General features: G+C 40.6%; 1 protein-coding gene across 1 annotated transcript; it reads right to left on the bottom strand.

Moving 5' to 3' along the window:
- Window positions 1-1,634: 1,634 nt before the first annotated feature.
- Window positions 1,635-12,283, bottom strand: LOC124104069 (transmembrane and coiled-coil domain-containing protein 5B-like). Its single transcript, XM_046460727.1, has 11 exons — window positions 12,249-12,283; window positions 11,420-11,569; window positions 10,996-11,113; window positions 10,649-10,699; window positions 10,027-10,092; window positions 8,890-8,946; window positions 8,376-8,435; window positions 7,818-7,882; window positions 3,423-3,498; window positions 3,128-3,171; window positions 1,635-2,036 (listed from the first exon to the last, which is right to left on the bottom strand). Exons 1-11 carry the CDS (start codon window positions 12,281-12,283, stop codon window positions 1,838-1,840), a joined length of 921 nt encoding a protein of 306 aa, XP_046316683.1. The 3' UTR covers window positions 1,635-1,837.
- Window positions 12,284-16,933: the final 4,650 nt, after the last annotated feature.

Here is a 16,933-nt window from a genome sequence, read left to right as displayed (position 1 = left end):
CTGGTGCCTGCTATCTCCCTCTCTGCCACACTGCTCCCCTTGCCACTTCTACAGCTCTTTCAACTCCCTGGAGTCTTCCTTATATTGCCACCTCCTCAGTGAGCACTATGACCACTCCTTACCAGTACCTCCTCCTCCCCCAGGGATAAACTACCTTGTATCACTTAACAGCATCTGGTATTTGTATATTCAATTGTGTTTATCATCTGCTTCTACCCACTAGACTGTGGACAGAGTCTTGTCTGTTTTGTTTATTGCTATCATTCAGGCACCTAAAACATTACATAGCCCAAAGAGCATGTGCAATAAATATTAGTTGAATGAATAAATTAAGACTAATTGGAATTTTTAGATCACATAGAAAGAATTGCACAGAAGTGACATATAATCCATCTTTCCCTCTTCCATTGGATAATCACTCCTATATGTGAAGCCTGCTGCAATGCAAAGAGCTGTCACTTGGCCACAAGAGGGTGCTGTTGATCAGCTTTTCATTTTGTAGGTGACAGACCGTTCTGAGATCATTCCCTCTCTTCCTCTGTAGACCCCAAAAAGAAAACTTGCACCAGGGTCATGTCTTCAGTCAATGCAAACATACAGTGTGTCTCATCTACCCTGATGTTACCCAAGTGAAATTCAGTTAAAATTTATATCAAGAATGATCTCAAAAGAGAAAAGTTCTCTATACAAAGGCACAGCATGAGAAACATGGAGAAGGAAGGAGCTGCTCTAGCCCTCCTTATCTTCCATAGTCTTCACCAACTGGCCAGACAACCTCTTGTTTTGTGCATGTCCCTCTACCTTCCTTCCTTTTGCGCCAACAAAACCCTCTTGGCTGTTCTGAAAAAGTGTGGGCTCTCACAAAACAGGGTCTAGCTTCAGGCCCCAAATGTCACCCTCCAAGGACTCCTTCATTCTTTTACTTATTCCTCTTTTGTTAAGACATGATGCTAAGGGGCTGTGTGGGATAACACAGAAATCAAGGGGACATAAGTCAAGGTTAAGGCACCCAGTTATGACACCATAAGGCAAAAATATATAGGACGATAAGTTCAGAGAAGGAGTTAGCAGCATTTGGAAGAAGGCCCAGAGAAGCTATCTCTGATTGGTAGGGCTCAGAGACGATCTCATGAGAGTAAGACATTTGAATTGGGATTTGAATGACAGATAAGTTGCACATCTTTGTTGGGCTTTATCAAAAGCCCTCTCTGATTTTACACCCTTTCTTTTATTCACACTTGAATTTTAGAATGATTTTCATTGTAGATGGGTAAACCAGCTATGTGCATTAGAGAGGTTAGTTTAGCACTTTTTTAGTACTTCACACTCCTATAAGACATAGCATAACATAAAAAGAGCTGTAGGAAGATAATGTGTTATTAAATAGTAGAAGGGAGCAAGACTTATATCCACATTGGTGGTTCTCAATTTCATGCCTCTAGCAATGCCAAAGCAGAGACTGAAGAATCTAACAAATTAAACTGTGTTTACTAAAAATAAATAAATAAACAAACAAAACAAAACTTGGGAGAATTTATATTATCTTGACTTAGGTTTAACTTTTCTCAACAGCACATGTAGAACCCATGAGTGGATAGTAAGGCCCCAGGACTCACAAAACCAATATGGTGGACTCTGGTCAAACATATTCTTTATTTGAAAGAGAGATACTCCAGAGGGAAAGCAAAAAAAGAAAAGATTGGATATCGAGTAGCAGCTCTGGGGCGAAGACTTCTACTTCCTTCCCGGCCCACACCTCTAATACAAGGCCACAGCCACAGCTCCTCCTCTTAGGGGCAGTGTGAGGTGCAGTGTGAGGTGCAGTGATCACCCCAGATTAGTGCGGTAGAACTTCATCCACTTCTAGAGTGAGGAAGGGAAATAAGATATCTCTTAGCCTCTTCAAACTGCTCCTACTCATCATCAGGGGCAGGGCATCCACAAGAAGGTCTGGGTTTATGTACTGCAGGTGGAAAAACACATAACCCAGCAGCCTAATGAAGATCATGACCATGAAGACAAAACCACGGAAATGCCTGCAATGAGACAGTCATCATTAGCATGGGAGAAAGGGACAGCCCAAGGTCAAGAAGTGGGAGGTGAACCTCACACTCATAAATGGCTTGAGAATTGTTTTCTTCAGGCAAAAACTAATGGGGAAAGGCAGGAAATAAGGGTACAGTGGGAAACAGGTAAATGCAGAAAAAGAGTGAGGTAGCAGACAGGAATTGAATACAGCCCCCCTGACATTTAAGTTCCCCAATAGAATAGATAGATGACCATATGGAAAGTTGGAAGTCCAAAAGAAGATGACTTTCTGGGTACCATATGTGGGGCAGGCATTTTGAGGTTATTAGAAAAAGTTGAGAGCAGTCACACTGTGAGCCTCATTGCCATTGGCCCTCTTCAGGTCGTCCACAGTAAGCAGCTTTAGGGTGTGAAGGAAGATATAGCCATCTCTGACATTGACATCCAGGCAAAATGATGAGGACTGGCTTTTTCTACACACACAATACCAAAATAAATGAACTCAAACAATAAAATGTGTGTGTATTTTCTTGTGTGCCAATTCTACCCTGACCAGTGGTCTTAGACCTTAAGTTTTTGATTGTGGAGAAATAACATAAACTGGAGCTTTTCACGAAAGTACAATATGAAGAAGCACTTCAGAATCAGTCTCCTTATTTCAAAAATTAAAAAAATGAAAAGGTGCAGAGTTTAAGTAGTGTTCTTTTTGCCTCTAAAAGTGCAGGAGAAGCAGCAAGAGAATGAAAGCATCCTGAATTCTCTTTCCAAGAGAGTAGAGTAGAAGGTTACCATGTTCAGAACCAAGAAAATAGGAAGGGGTCATACTGAGAGTCATTAATGGAAATGTAAAGTGAAATGCAACACCCAGCCTTCTATGCAGAACTTTGTAGCAATAGCCACTAACTCCTCTCCAGCTATTTATAGCTCTGTGGCCCTGGTGTTAAAACTGTGTTGAGAAAGGAAGGGTTGGAAGAAATCTGGGGCTGCCCAATGTGTTCTGTTTCATGGGTATGTTTCTACCTATTCCTTTGTCCCCTATCAGGTCACCTGTAGAGTGAATGTGTCCTGACAAGGTCAAACCCAAGATTCTGTCACTTACCTGTACCAAAAGATCCTCTTGTGTTTCTTTTTGATGGCTTTCTCCTGTGGGAAGCAATAAAAACCAAAGCTGTGAATGTCCCGTGCTCACACAAAGGCAGTATAACAGGGTGGCTGGGAGCAGAGATCCTGGGTCAGGCTGCCCCGGTTCCAATCCTGACTCTGCCACCTCCTAGATGCCATGGTGGTAATCAGGGCATTAAGCCTCATTTATTAAGTTATTAAAAAGAAAAGGGGAGCAAACAGAGGAGAGGGGAGAACAGGAGAAACCCTAAATTTAGAGAGGTAAGCCTTACCATGTTGCTTTGGATGGTCTCTACTAGAATTGACCCAGGCTTCACTATTTGGGAAGAGTTTTTCTGGGCTTTGGATCTGGGAGGAAAAAAGATCAGAGTCAAAAGGTAAAAAAAAAAAACAGGATCAGAATAAAAAATCATGTAATATAATCTGAGGGCCTGATAAAACGTGCTTTTCTAACACATTCAATGTGTCTGATTTTTGTTTACTAGATACTTAGTAACATTCACAATGTTCAACATGCTAGCCAGGTGCAGAGGCACACACCTGTAATTCTCAGCAACTCATGAGGCTGAGGTAGGAGGATCACAAGTCCGAGGCCAGCCTCAACAACTTAGACCCAGTCTCAAAATAAAATACGAAGGGCTAGGCATGTAGGTCAGTGGGAGAGCACCCCAGCATTTGGTTCTTGGTACTGCACAAACAAAGCAAGCAAACACAACGCCCAACAGTCAAAATTCATAATCGCTCAGCATACAAAAAAAACTAGGAAAATGTGATCCATTTACAAGAGAAAGACCATCTGTGAAGACAAAGCCTGATGTTGCCTGATGTTGTATTCAAACCATAAAGCCTGTCTTTCCGGGCAGCTCAAATGTCAGTTCACATCTTACCTCCTCAGCTGAGCTGCCTACAGACAGCCCTGAGCGTGCTTGGCCTGGAGATTGGCCAGAGATCTGAGCAGAGTTTAGGGGCAGAATTTAGAACTCCCCTTGTTTGGCTCTCTAGTTTCTTTCCAGCATCTGTGGCTCCCTGGAACTCTATTCTCTTTTCTTTTAGCACAGAAAGATTTCAGGTTTTCTCTTGGTTTTAGCTGCCCCTTATATACACACTTTGGCAGTTACCCACAGGCTAGAAGCTATAAAAATGGAAAAAAACCTCCTGCAGTTCTCCTCTTCCCAATGTCAACTCCTCTCTAGAATCTGCCATCCTTATTCATTCTCTGGTGCCTTCTGATCACTATTTGTTTATTTGTTGCTTTTTGCTCTCATTTAGAGTCTATAGTTATTTTCTGCTGGAGAGTCAATCCCAGTAAATCCTAACCCAGTCTTTTAATTTTTTTTTAAATAGGAATTTCTTTTTATGATCATGAACTATAGGAGAAAGGGGAGAAATAGCACAGATTCCTGATTCTTACCATAATGAGGTAGCTTGTATTAAATGAGCCTACTTCCAAAGGCAAAATACACAACAGCTGTCTGAATACACAGGCGAATCCAGTCAGAAGTAAAGCCCACTGAGAGGAGCTCCTCATTAATCCAAGCCCCTACACCCCCGAGAGGACATTTGCCAACACGTGATGAGGCAGGGAATAGAGTCCACGCAGCCAGTGGCAGCACCAATTGACTGAGGAGTCAGAGGTGGAGTTTAAGACAAAAGTGACTGTGATGGAGGGGAAATATTCAAGGGAGGTCTTCTTGATGTGGTGGCCAGCTCCTAAGCTATACACGGGTATCTCAAGATCTCACACACACACACACACACACACACACATACAAAAAAAAACCTCAAAGAATACAGAAAGTGCTCAAGAGTTGATCAAAGGTAGTGCTGGGGAGTGGAAGTTGGAGTTCCAGATCTCTCAAACTTGAAGGGGAGGCTGGCACACTTTGCAGGGAAAAAACATGATCCTTTCAATGATACCACAGGAGCACTGAACTAAACTTAATATCTGCCATGCTTAAAACACAAAGGATGCTCTAAATAAAAGAGTCTTAATCTGATAAAAGTGTGTGCAAGCAAGTCACAGGGCACATGTGCATCCTGGTGACTAAGTTAATACTTTACCCCTAAGTCCAGTGTCAAGTGTGTCCCCCCAGCCGGTATTACAAAGTCATAGCTGATACATTCAAAGCAAGAAAAAGCAATAAAAAAGATATAAAAGATTAAAGAGGAAAAAACATAAGTGTCATTCTTCATAGATGAAAGCCCCAAACAACCTACAAAATATTAGAATAAATGGATTTAGCAAGATTGACAGATACATGTTTAATAAATCTTAAGAAGTCAACTGTATTAGTATACACTAGCAGTAATCAGAAAACCAAATTAACAAACATATCATTTGTAATAGCATGAAACAACCAAATACCTAGAAATAGATCTGATGAAAGATTCATTAGAACACGATAGAGAAAACAACAATATATTATTGTGTGAAATTTAAAAAGATTTAAATAAATGGAGATCTAAAAACTTTCATGGCTTAGAAAACTATTATTTAGATGCCAATTATCTTCCAAATTTATCTACATGTTCCATTCAAAATTTCAGTAATGTTTTTTCTGGTAGAAATTGAAAAATCAATTTTATAATTTATATTGAAATTCAAGGGGCCAAGAATAGCCAAGATAATCTCAACAAGTTAAAAAGTTACAGAAATTAAGTTACCATATATCAAGGCCAAGTATAAAGCTACAATAATTAAAACAGTATAGTAGCCGGGCACAGTGATACACACCTATAATCCCAGCAGCTCAGGAGGCTGAGACAAGAGAATCACAGGTTCAAAGTCAACCTCAGTGAAAGCGAGGCACTCAGCAACTCAGTGAGACCCTTTCTCTAAATAAAATACAAAACAAGGCTGGGGATGTGGCTCATGGTCGAGTGCTCCTGAGTTTAATCCCTGGTTCCAAAAAAAAAAAAAAAAACAAAAACCCCAAAACAAAAAAACAGTATAGTGCTGACACAGAGATAAAGATGGAGACTAATGGTACAGAATAAGATATTCAAAAAACAGACTCACACATATACATCACCTAATATATAAAATAAGGCTCCTCTATAAATTCACTCTCTCTTCAATAAATGGTGCTGGACCATTTGGACCCAGAAAAAAAAAAGAAATTCCAGATGAAAGTAAATGTAAGTGTAAAAGGTAAAACAATGAAATAAATCTTGGAATCACAGGAGAATCGTCCTATTATGGCCTATAAAGAGCATTAGATAATAAAGTACTGATAAATTTTATGGTTTACATGTCCTTTAAATGAAGAACTAATGTTTATCCAAAAATGCCATTAAGAAATTAAAAAAGAAAAGCCAGAGAATAGAATGCAGTACATTTTACAAAAAGGTTAAAGGAAAAAAAAATACAAGAAACTCCTCTAAATTAATGATAAAAGACCAAAATATCCCAAATATAGGCAAAAGATATGTCATGTAAATGGATAGCCAAATTTCCAAGAAGCATTTGGGAAGCCATATAACATCATTAGTGCTCATTAATTACATTAATAAAATAAAATTATGTATCACTATACCGCCTGCCAGAATGGTTAAAATCAAACAGACTGTCAATACTAATTGAAAGTGAGGATGCAGAGCAATTAGAATGTTTGTACAGTTTTGTGGGAAGGATATCAGTGCAGCCACTGTAAAAATTGTCGGGCTTATCAAGTAAACCAAAGAGATGTGTACCCAGTGACTGGAGAGAAATGAGTGGATAGGTCCACCAAAGCACAAGCACAAGAATGCTTACTTAAAAAAGAAAAGAAAAAGAACATTTATAACAGTTGTATTTTAATGTCCCCAAACTTGAAATAATCAACCTGTTCATCAAAACTAGATCAATTGTGCTGTAATCATACAGTGGGATACTCTACAGCCACAAAAAAGCAACACCTACAGTAAGGGAATCTCAGTGAAAGACACAAAAGAGAACACATACTGAATTTACGCAATGTTCAAGAACAGAGTTTAAAAACAATAAAACAGTAATTGTTAGTGTTACCTTTGCAAGGAGTACTGACTGGGAGGAGGATCTAAGGTAGAAATCTGGGGTGCTCAAAATGTTCTACACATAAATGAGAATTTTGATATTTTATTTCAATGAGAAGGTGGTATTAAGTGTGCATCTGTGTATAAAAATTCATCAAGCTATATACTTAAGATTTGTGCAGTCTATGACTATTATACGTAATACAATTAAAAAGTATCACCGGAAAGTGTGATGAGTCCTGAGACATGCAAGTCCAAGACACAGAGTTTAAAAAGGCATGACTGGGGCCTCTGGTAAGTCCAGTGGGTCCACTGTGTGTGTCCTGGGAAAGGGGATAGCACACCCAGGTGGAGAAACATTTCTGGGCCTCTTTTTAACTAGGATTCTTCCTCTCGGAGTGTTGCTTAAGTCAATTGAAGATATGTGAAAGGAACATAAAACAGAGACTTTCTAACACATAAAAAAGTTACTGAGGAGGGCGAAAGAGAAGCCCGAATGCTGATGATTTTCCAGTCTAGAACCTGAAGTAGAGGCTGCTGGGAAAGAGTTGCTGGAGGTCATTTACACAGTGACACCAACTATCCTGAGAACAGTTCACCAACTACTCCTCCCTTCAGGGATCTCCCAGGACTGTCGCCTCAGCCCATCAGGGTGGTCACTTTTCCAAACTTACATTTCTTTTTCAAGCAACAGCATTTCTTCTTCCTTTTCCATCTTCCTCAGAATTTCCTGGTATTTCTTCCCATGGGGGGGGAGGAGATATCATAAATGAGAATTTTGATATTTTATTTCAATGAGAATAACTCACAATATTCTAAACATGCATGGGTATGAACAAAGTAGGGAAACATCTGATAAAAACTAAGGAGACGGTAGAAACCAGGATGGATCTACATGAACAGTAGGAGCCCTCACTCTGGACCCTGCTTGAACCCAAATCCCAGTGCTGACACATGAGCTCCCCAGCAATGCTCCCTAAGTCTTTGAGACCTCGGTGTTCTCTTCCTCATGACAGTATCAGCCTTGCTGAGTTACTAGACACATTGATTAAGAAAAAGACTGCATTTTTCAAAATAAAGACCGAATCCTTAACATACATCTGTTTTGTTGTTGCTGCGATTGCTTAAAAGGCATTTTCCCCAGTGGCAGATCCCAGCCTAAGGAGAAACCAAGCATCCCGTGGTCTTGGGGGAAACTGCCTCTACTCTGACTTCTTCTGCAGGTGGTGTACCTTTATGTAGTGGGCCTGGTCCTTGCAGAGCTGATACACAGATTGGTAGTCACTCTCTAGCTAGAAAGAAAAGGAAATTAACAAGCTTCATGAGTTAAATCAGAACTAAGCTGTTCCCTGAAACCTACCTGGGGCACTGGACACTTGGCTGGTTACCTAGCAACTCCTGACTTGAAAGGAAAACAACCACCTCACAAAGAGGTGATCTCATCATTCACACAGGATCTAATTCTGAGAAAAGGAACTCGCCAGAAACACCAGGGGATGGTATAGGGCAATTAGGACTGGGATTCAACAGTGGTATCTAGAGTGGGAAATGTTTAAGAAATGGGAAGAGCAGTACTTCTAATGGAAGTGCTCTTTCTCGCCATTTGCATGTGAACTGGAAATTCACTTGCCAGATGTTCTTGTACCTCCCTCTCCCTTGCTTCCAAGTGGTTCTGTTTTTAAGACCCTGAGAGTTCCCTCCTATTCTAATCCTGGGTAGACACTCAGTGTGGTGACACTGCTCTACCTTAATCATTTCTTTCTCCTGCTCTGCACAGGACTCTGATGACTTCTGCAGTCTCACCTATGGAAGACAAGTGACAGCAGAAAGTTAATAGCATTTCTTTGTGCAAGACAAATGTGTAAAAATCACCCGCTCCAGACGAGAAGAATGCATGATAATAACACTTATCCTGTGTTGTGGACATGGGAGGCTAATGTAGGGTAGGCATGATTATTACTCTCATTTTACAGATGAGGAAACAAAGGCAAAAAGAAATTAAGTACATAACTTGTCTAAGTCTCTTAGGGGCAGAACTGACATTGAAACCTCAGGAGACTGATTCCTCCGGGAGCCTACCCATCCTCCCTCCTCCAGTCATAGTCTGCAGGGTGCACACCATGTCCTCTGCATACACAGGGAGCAAAACAGAAAGCTTGCTTCTCCTTTTTAGAGAAATGCTAAGATCAGTGGGACTCTGGCACAGTGAGCTAGACCAAGTTGCAGTATTCATCACAAGAATCTGCAGAGTTTCCCAGTGGGGTGTTTGCACCTATTGGGAGTACAACTTATTCTTTCATTCAACAAACATTTATTGGGCATTTACTATGTGCCAGGCTTTACTCTAGACATTGGGTTATAAACAACATAGTTTCAAAAATTTATGTTCACATTGGTTTACCTTTTACTAGAGGGAAAAGATAATAAAATACATTTCAAAATAAAACTTATTTGGCCTATGAGCCATTGCTTGGAAAGTCAGACGAGATGATTAACATACTCTTATATAATTGTGGTAGTTAGTATTTCTTCCTGCTCGAATACCGGTGTTAGAGTATCCTCACTAAGATCATAAACTTCTTGAGGGCATGTCCCAGTGGACATTCAGAACATGCATTTTATTAATGCGTGATGAGGCCTCTGTTATAATTCCCTCCACCAGGTGGCACTGTAGTCCTCTCTGATACTAGTGTAACTAATAATGTCCCTGCAAAACATGGGATTAAAGTAGAGGGAATAAAGGCCACCTGCTCACCTCTGATAAGCACACAGGCCTCCTCTGCACCTTGCCACCTTGCCTAGGAGAGTCCTTGAAATAATTTCTCCAAGTGCCTGGCAGTGATACATTTCCCAGAAAATCTCTAGGTTTGCTGTTCTACTCACCTTCAATTCTTCTAAAATCTGGTTTTGGGCACTGTTATCAAACTCAACATTCTTAAATCTTGAAATCTGAAATGTATTCCAAAAACTGTGAACTTAGTAAGACACACAAACATAAAAACATGGTCCAGTGGTAGAGTCAGGGGTCCCAGGCTGCACAATGGGACTACTAACTCAGGTCCTGAATTAGTTCAGGAAGATGACAATTCTACTGGGATTCCTAAGAAATGATCCTGGTTTCCAGGGTGGACTCTGCCGTGTGGAAAACAGCCCTTCTGTTAGAGTACATATGTATTTCCACATTCTGAGTTGTGCACAGGACTCATTTCTCATGCTCCCATCCCACCTGCCCCCCTCCTCTTTTTGGTACTGGGGATTAAACCCACTGAGTTATATTCCTAGCTCTTTTTTATATATATTTTATTTAGAGACAGGATCTTGCTGAGTTGCTTAGGGTATCAAAAAGTTGTGAGGCTGGTTTTGAACCTATGGTCCTTCTGGTCTCAGCCTCCTGAGTCACTGGGATTACAGGCATGTACCACCACACTGGGACTGCCCATCTTTCTCTTGAGCAGGTAGTGTGCTAGGGATCCTAGGACACCCAAACCCAGAATCCACCCCTCACCTTGTTCTGAAGCTCCATCACATTGTTGCTGAGGATCTTATTCGTTTTTTCCTATAGGAAGAAGGAGGTAAAAGGGACAAATGTGCCCTGCTCTTGTACCTTTCCCCTCACTAGACCTCTCAAATCATCAAGAAATGAGTGTGTCTTGTGGGAAAAGTGCACTCTGGGCCCCATGTAGCAGATCTGAGACAGAGCCCAGACCTCAACTCCGTGCTGAGCACTTCACTCTTAAACCACTGCAATTTCTACAGGTGCAGAAGTGATGAGCACATGATGGTCCCCTGGGAAAGAGAGTAGAAAAATAGGCACAAAGGACCCCTATGGTCTTTCTCCAGAGGGCTCCTTACCAGCTTTGCTGACTCTAGTTCCAGGTTCCTCAGGGTATCCTCCTTCTCAAATATGATCTGGTTTAACTCCTCTCTCTCTTTGGCTTGTCCTATTGACAGGGTGATATCTCTTTCCAGACTGAAAAATATAAAGTCACCCAGGTGTGGCCCAGTCCTAAGGAAGCTGTGGAAGCCCCAGCTTGAGAAGCCACTCCCAGCCAGACTCAGAGAGCAGGAGCAGTTATATATTACAACGACAATCAAACGTGGAGAAAATAAACACAAAAGTCCCTAGATAAACCCTTTGACGGTACTACAGTTCATGTTTCAGAATTTAAATAAGGGGCAAGACTGGCCACCAAGAAAGCAAACCTTCCTCCCACCTTCTCTCTAACCCAAGGGGCGTCCATGGAGCCCTTCTTTCCAACCAACCACAAAGCCTGACCTTTGAATAGTTTCTTCTTTCTCCTGAATTTGTCTAAGAAGAACCTGATTTGCCTCATCCAGTCTCAGCAGGTCCTTTTCAAGGTCTGAGTTCAGGTAGTCAAGATTCTGCTTTGTCATTTCTAAGTTTGGTATTTCCATCATCTTGTGCCTACAGGAAAATCCTCTTCTTTACTAAAATCAGGACAGGAAACAAAAAATCAAGAAGACTTTCCCCTCTAATCTCATCCATTCCCATCTCCTGTTGTCACCAAGCCTAACCAGCTCTTTATTTTTCATGATAAATTGATTTCCTATAGTGTTTTGCATAAATTCCTCAAAATCAAATTGCACTTTAATATTAAATACTGTAAGTGAAACCCATTAAAACACAAATATTTCATGGAGCAAAATAAAAGTTTTTTCATATGAATAATTATACTCTGACTAACTTGTCCTTGAAAACTTTAGATAGGGTATGTGGAATCCAAGCAGAACCTAGAAAGCATTTAAAGATCTGCAAGGGAGAGGAGTTTCTTCAGTCTCTTTTTATTACAAACTTGAAAGTCTTCTAACTCAGGCAGGAGTCTAGGCTGGGTAGAAGGCAAGGAGGGGGATGGATTTTTTTTTTCCCCCACAAACAGGACCAATTTGCTGAGTAAGACATAGCAATTTGCTATCACTTTAAACCCAGTGAATATAGTCTCATGAAGTACAGGAATAAAACCAAAGTTACTTCTCCCTAAGAAACCTCCCCAGTACTGAGGAGGATCATGTTCAGCACAGATGAGGCTGATTATCTTAACATAGTGGTTCCTCTCCTGAATTCCATTATTGTTCCTGATACTCGCCCATCATCCAATGGATTCTGTCCAAGTTCTTCCATTGTAGATTTCCTAAAATGTTAACATACACATTTGTTGTGAAAATGAAGGACCTATTGTTCTGACCATTGACTGGTCCAGGAAGGAGCAGGTACAAGTTAGACCCTGTGATTAGGCAAGACAGAGCCAAGAAGAGGCCAAAGCCTTTATTCCTTCACTTTCTAGCATCGATTGCGACTTATCAGCAAACTAGATCGTAGTTTAAGATCTCATAAATGAATCCCACTGAAGTATAGAAATCTTTTTCATTTTTCAAAAGAATTCACTCTATCTTTTCCCTTTCTTGTCTATATTTGTCCCATTGGGCAAAGTATTGGGGGTACTCATGAATGTCTACAAATGCATTGACACTTTATTTCTAACCAAAACTTTCATGGAAAGAGGGAGAAAAATAATCATGGAAGAGTCAGAGGGTACCACAAACTTGACTGCCTGATTTCTGTTAGTCTATTGCCCTCCTACTTTCAGGCAAGCTCTGGATATCACAGGCCAACTTGATCCAGAAACAGCAGCACAAGCAACAAGATGACAATTGCTAGAAGAAAGAGACAAATATCAAGGTCTGAAGGGGCGTCTCCTAACCACTGCACCAAAACAGGAAGTGCAGTACCAAATTCAATCTAAAAAAGGCCGACTGCCAAAACCTTTCTCTTTTCACATTGCATCTTCTCTTCTTTTCTCTGAGCATTGAGCTTTTTTTTTTTTTTTTTTTTAGTTTTACCTCCTTTTTTAATTCCTTCTCTTACCTTCTTTTCCTTTGATCCCCTTCCCTACATTTCTCTCTTTTTTTCTGTACTTTTTTGCACACAAGGCACCTCAGGTTGTGGTGATACACCCTGAACTCACCTTTCTTTTCCCAGCTGAGATTTCCTCTGCTCCCAACAGAGATTTCCAATTGATATCAGAACTTCAAGGAAAAAAAAAAACATTTCCTGGCTGACTGAGTTTTCCAAATATAGGGGGGAATGTCCTCTCCAGCTGGGTGGGGCAGCATGTCATAGTGGGTAGGGTTGGTTGGGGTGGCAACAGTACCTCCTCATGCCTGTAGCAGATTGGGAGCAGAGTCCAGAATTTTTGGACAGTTTGGAGGTCTTCTCAAACAGCAATAAGATCTATGGAACACATTTCCAGGCCCAGTGTAAATCTCTTCTGAAGCAGTAATCAACTCTATGGATTGTGTTTCATTCTCCCAAATCTCTAGGCCTAGCAATAATTGTGATCACTCTACTTCTCTTCCATAATCTCTGTGTGGCATCTTCACAAATTTCTGCCCCCAAATCCAAACCATGCATCTCTATTCAATGCATGTAAGATCTCCTAAGTAGGAATGCTGGCAATGTTCTGAGCGAAGTCTTATTCGTGGGCTAAGTAAGTCCTCAAATCTCTACAAAGTGGAATCTGGGAGCTGCAAAACAAACTCCTTTGTTTTCCCCAAACTGGCACTGCCAAGTCATTGGAAAGGAAGGGTCTCATGTTTCAAAGGTGGAGTATATGGAGGGGGAGCAGGAATAAAGAAAGAGGAGTGTTATGTCCAGATTCCCACTCCTTCAGAATTCCCCCTCTATTTTTTAATGTCTTAAATTACTGGAACAGCAAAGGGAATTTAACATATACCAATGTCGCTGTATGAAGCTTTCCTGAATTCCTCCTTGTTATAGTTTGGATCTGAAATGTCCCTCAAAAATCTCATGTGTAGGCTTAGTCACCAAGGCAGGTGTGTTCAGAGGTGGGACTCTGGGGAGGTGATTGAGTCATGAAAGTTTTGACCTCATCAATGGATTAATCCATTTATGGATTCATAGTTTAATGGGGCATAGGCAGGTGTAGAAACTTAGAATGTGGGGCCTCATTAGAATGAGTAGGTTCTTGGGGGTGTGCCCTTGAAAGATGCATCTTATCTCTGGTCTTTGGGCCACTCCCTCTCTGCATCCTGGCCACCATGAAGAGAGCAGCTTTGCTCTACCACATTCTTCTCCATCATTTTCTGGCTCATAACAGACCCAGAAACAATGTGATCAGTAGACTATGGACTGAAACCTTTACCCATGAGCCAAGATAAACCTTTCCTCCTTTAAAATAATTTATCTCAGGTGTTTTGTCACAATGATGGAAAGCTGATTAATATTCTGTGTGTTGCCTAAGAATGTGAGACAGGATACGGAATGGAAAGACATCCATAAAGATATGTACTTGACTTCAGATCTGTCCATTTCTGAACCTCACAGTCAATTCACTCTTCTATGATCAAAGTCCAAACCTTGTCCAGATAAATTGCAGTAATCTCAAGTCTCTGAAAGTCATTCTAGAACACACCACTACCCATAGGAATGTCTCTTCCATGCACTAATATCTGTCACAATCTTATCTAGACTTCTCGACTCAGCTCAAATGCTGCTGCTTCTGGACCTTCTGCAATATACCAAGCCCTGGTCCCTGCAGAATAAATCTTTCCAACAGCTGTTCTTCTCTTTTGGCAGCTTATATTATTTTAAATCTGGTCTCCATCTTACAGTTTGGTTATATACTCCTCAGGAGAGTGTGTTTTAATTGTGTTGATTTTGATACTCCTCCATAGTTGTGCTCCAGAGCCACTGTTTACAAGGAATTCAATGTGGGAATAAACTGGGTTAGAGACAGAATGCATCTGCCTTTCATTCTCTCCTGGGACTTTGTGGTTGCATTACCTTGAGAAAATTCCTTAATCTCCAAGAGCCTGACTCCTGACCTGTGAAATGAGCATTACTCCTACTTCACAAAGTTGTGGTGGGGATGATGGGAAAAAAACATGTGCAAAGCCAACACATAGCCAGCCAGGTGTGCAGCGGTACTTTGTTCTCACCTACCTTCCCCAACACAGTGTGCACTTCATTGTCCATCTCATGTTACATTTGCACATGACACATGCTGAATGATTTTGGAATAAATGATTCATTCCACTGCCTTCGTCTAGAACAGGTGTTGCCCTTTTCTTCTTCCAATACACCTGAGAGACTCCCACCTGTACACTGGAATTAGTACACTCATTAGCCACACGGTGCACTATGGCAGAATTCTCAACAGAAGGCCACATCCCCCAGGAGGCTGATCCACAATCAGCAGGAATGTAATTTGAAAGCCTCGGTTAAACATCCAGGGAAGGAGGCACCTCTGTGAGAAGCACTGATGAAGAACATATTCTTCCCATTTAACTGTACCTTCCTTCCCTCAAAGACACTGCACAAATTCATCCTGTCTATAAAGCCTTCCGAAATGAGCCCTTTCTAGGTTATTGCTGCAAATAGACAATATATACTTTGAGAGTGACCATATTTTCCTTTCTTCTTTGAAGCTGCCCATTTTTATCACTATACTGAACATTGCAGTCCATAGTTTTCTTTTCATTTTATTCTCTATTCCTATTTCACAAGGTCCTGATTTTAATGTATTGCCCTATCATTTTGTTAAATGTGGATATAGATATGGATTGTACAGATATAAATAGACGAGGCATGGATACCGATGTAGAAGTAGCTAATAGACAGGGACATGAGAGAGGAAGTGGGCTGAGTGTAGTGAGTAATAACTGGCTGGGGAATCAAACCAAAGTACTTTGAGCAACTGCTCCACCACTTCCCAGATGTAAAGACTTGAACAAGTGATTTAAACTTTCTGAGCCTTGGTTCCCTAATTTACTAAATGGACATAATGTGTACCTAATTCATAAAATCATGGTTAAAGTTGAAAAAGGATGTATCATAATCTCTGACACAAAATAAATGCTCAATAAGATGATAACTAAAATTATCATCATTAAATAAAAGCATCTAAATGTGCTCAGGATCATTAATAGTTCCATCTTCACTCAGCACTTCAGGAAATTCCTCCAGTCTGTCTCCACCAGCAATCATTTGTCATACCCTTTCCTTAGTTTTTGCTTTTTGTTTAGCCTCTGGCTTCACTTGACCTTCACTTGTGCCCTGGACACTGCCCTTTGGCTCTTTCTTACATTCACTCCCTGTCACCCATAGACCATACTCCTTCAACTCTGTACCAGAATACAACCTGGAACTAAATGTCCCGATTTCTTTAGGTAGGGCCTGAGGTCCATCAGATGCTTCAAGTCTCTTGTGAATATGTAGGATATGTGACAGCCACACGAAGAATGGGACATAGACCAGTGAATAAATTTACGCAATAGTTGATTAAGGGAGAAAAATTGGGGGATTTTATTGCTAGAAGCAGAAATTGGGGCAGGTTATATTAATTAAAAATTGAAAGCACTCTTAATACAGAGATATTTGTGGTGGATATTTATAACAGGTGGGTTGAGAATTTTCAATTTGATCCAGTGTTTGGAATATCGGGATCTCTAAATGTTCTTAGTTGTTTATCATCTTCTTCTGATAGATTACTCCAAGATGATAGCCTCTTTTATTAACTTTTTATTTTAAAATAATAAGTTGCAAAAATAGTGTTGAGAGGCAGCACATACCTACTTTTCCCAAATACCTTATGTAACTATGGTGCAATATTGAAAGCAGGAAATTTACATTGGTTTAATGTATGTGCATATTTTTATGACAGTTTGTCAGAAGTGTAGATATGTGTTACCGTCACTGCAGTGAAAATTCAGAACTTTGATCTGTACAAACATCTTCCTCATGCTACTTCTT

This window comes from Marmota monax, unplaced genomic scaffold (genome assembly GCF_021218885.2).
Source record: "Marmota monax isolate L192 unplaced genomic scaffold, Marmota_monax_Labrador192_F-V1.1 WCK01_AAM20220418_F8-fsc00001, whole genome shotgun sequence".
Classification (NCBI taxonomy): domain Eukaryota; kingdom Metazoa; phylum Chordata; class Mammalia; order Rodentia; family Sciuridae; genus Marmota; species Marmota monax.
This window is presented reverse-complemented; position numbering and strand designations above follow the sequence as displayed.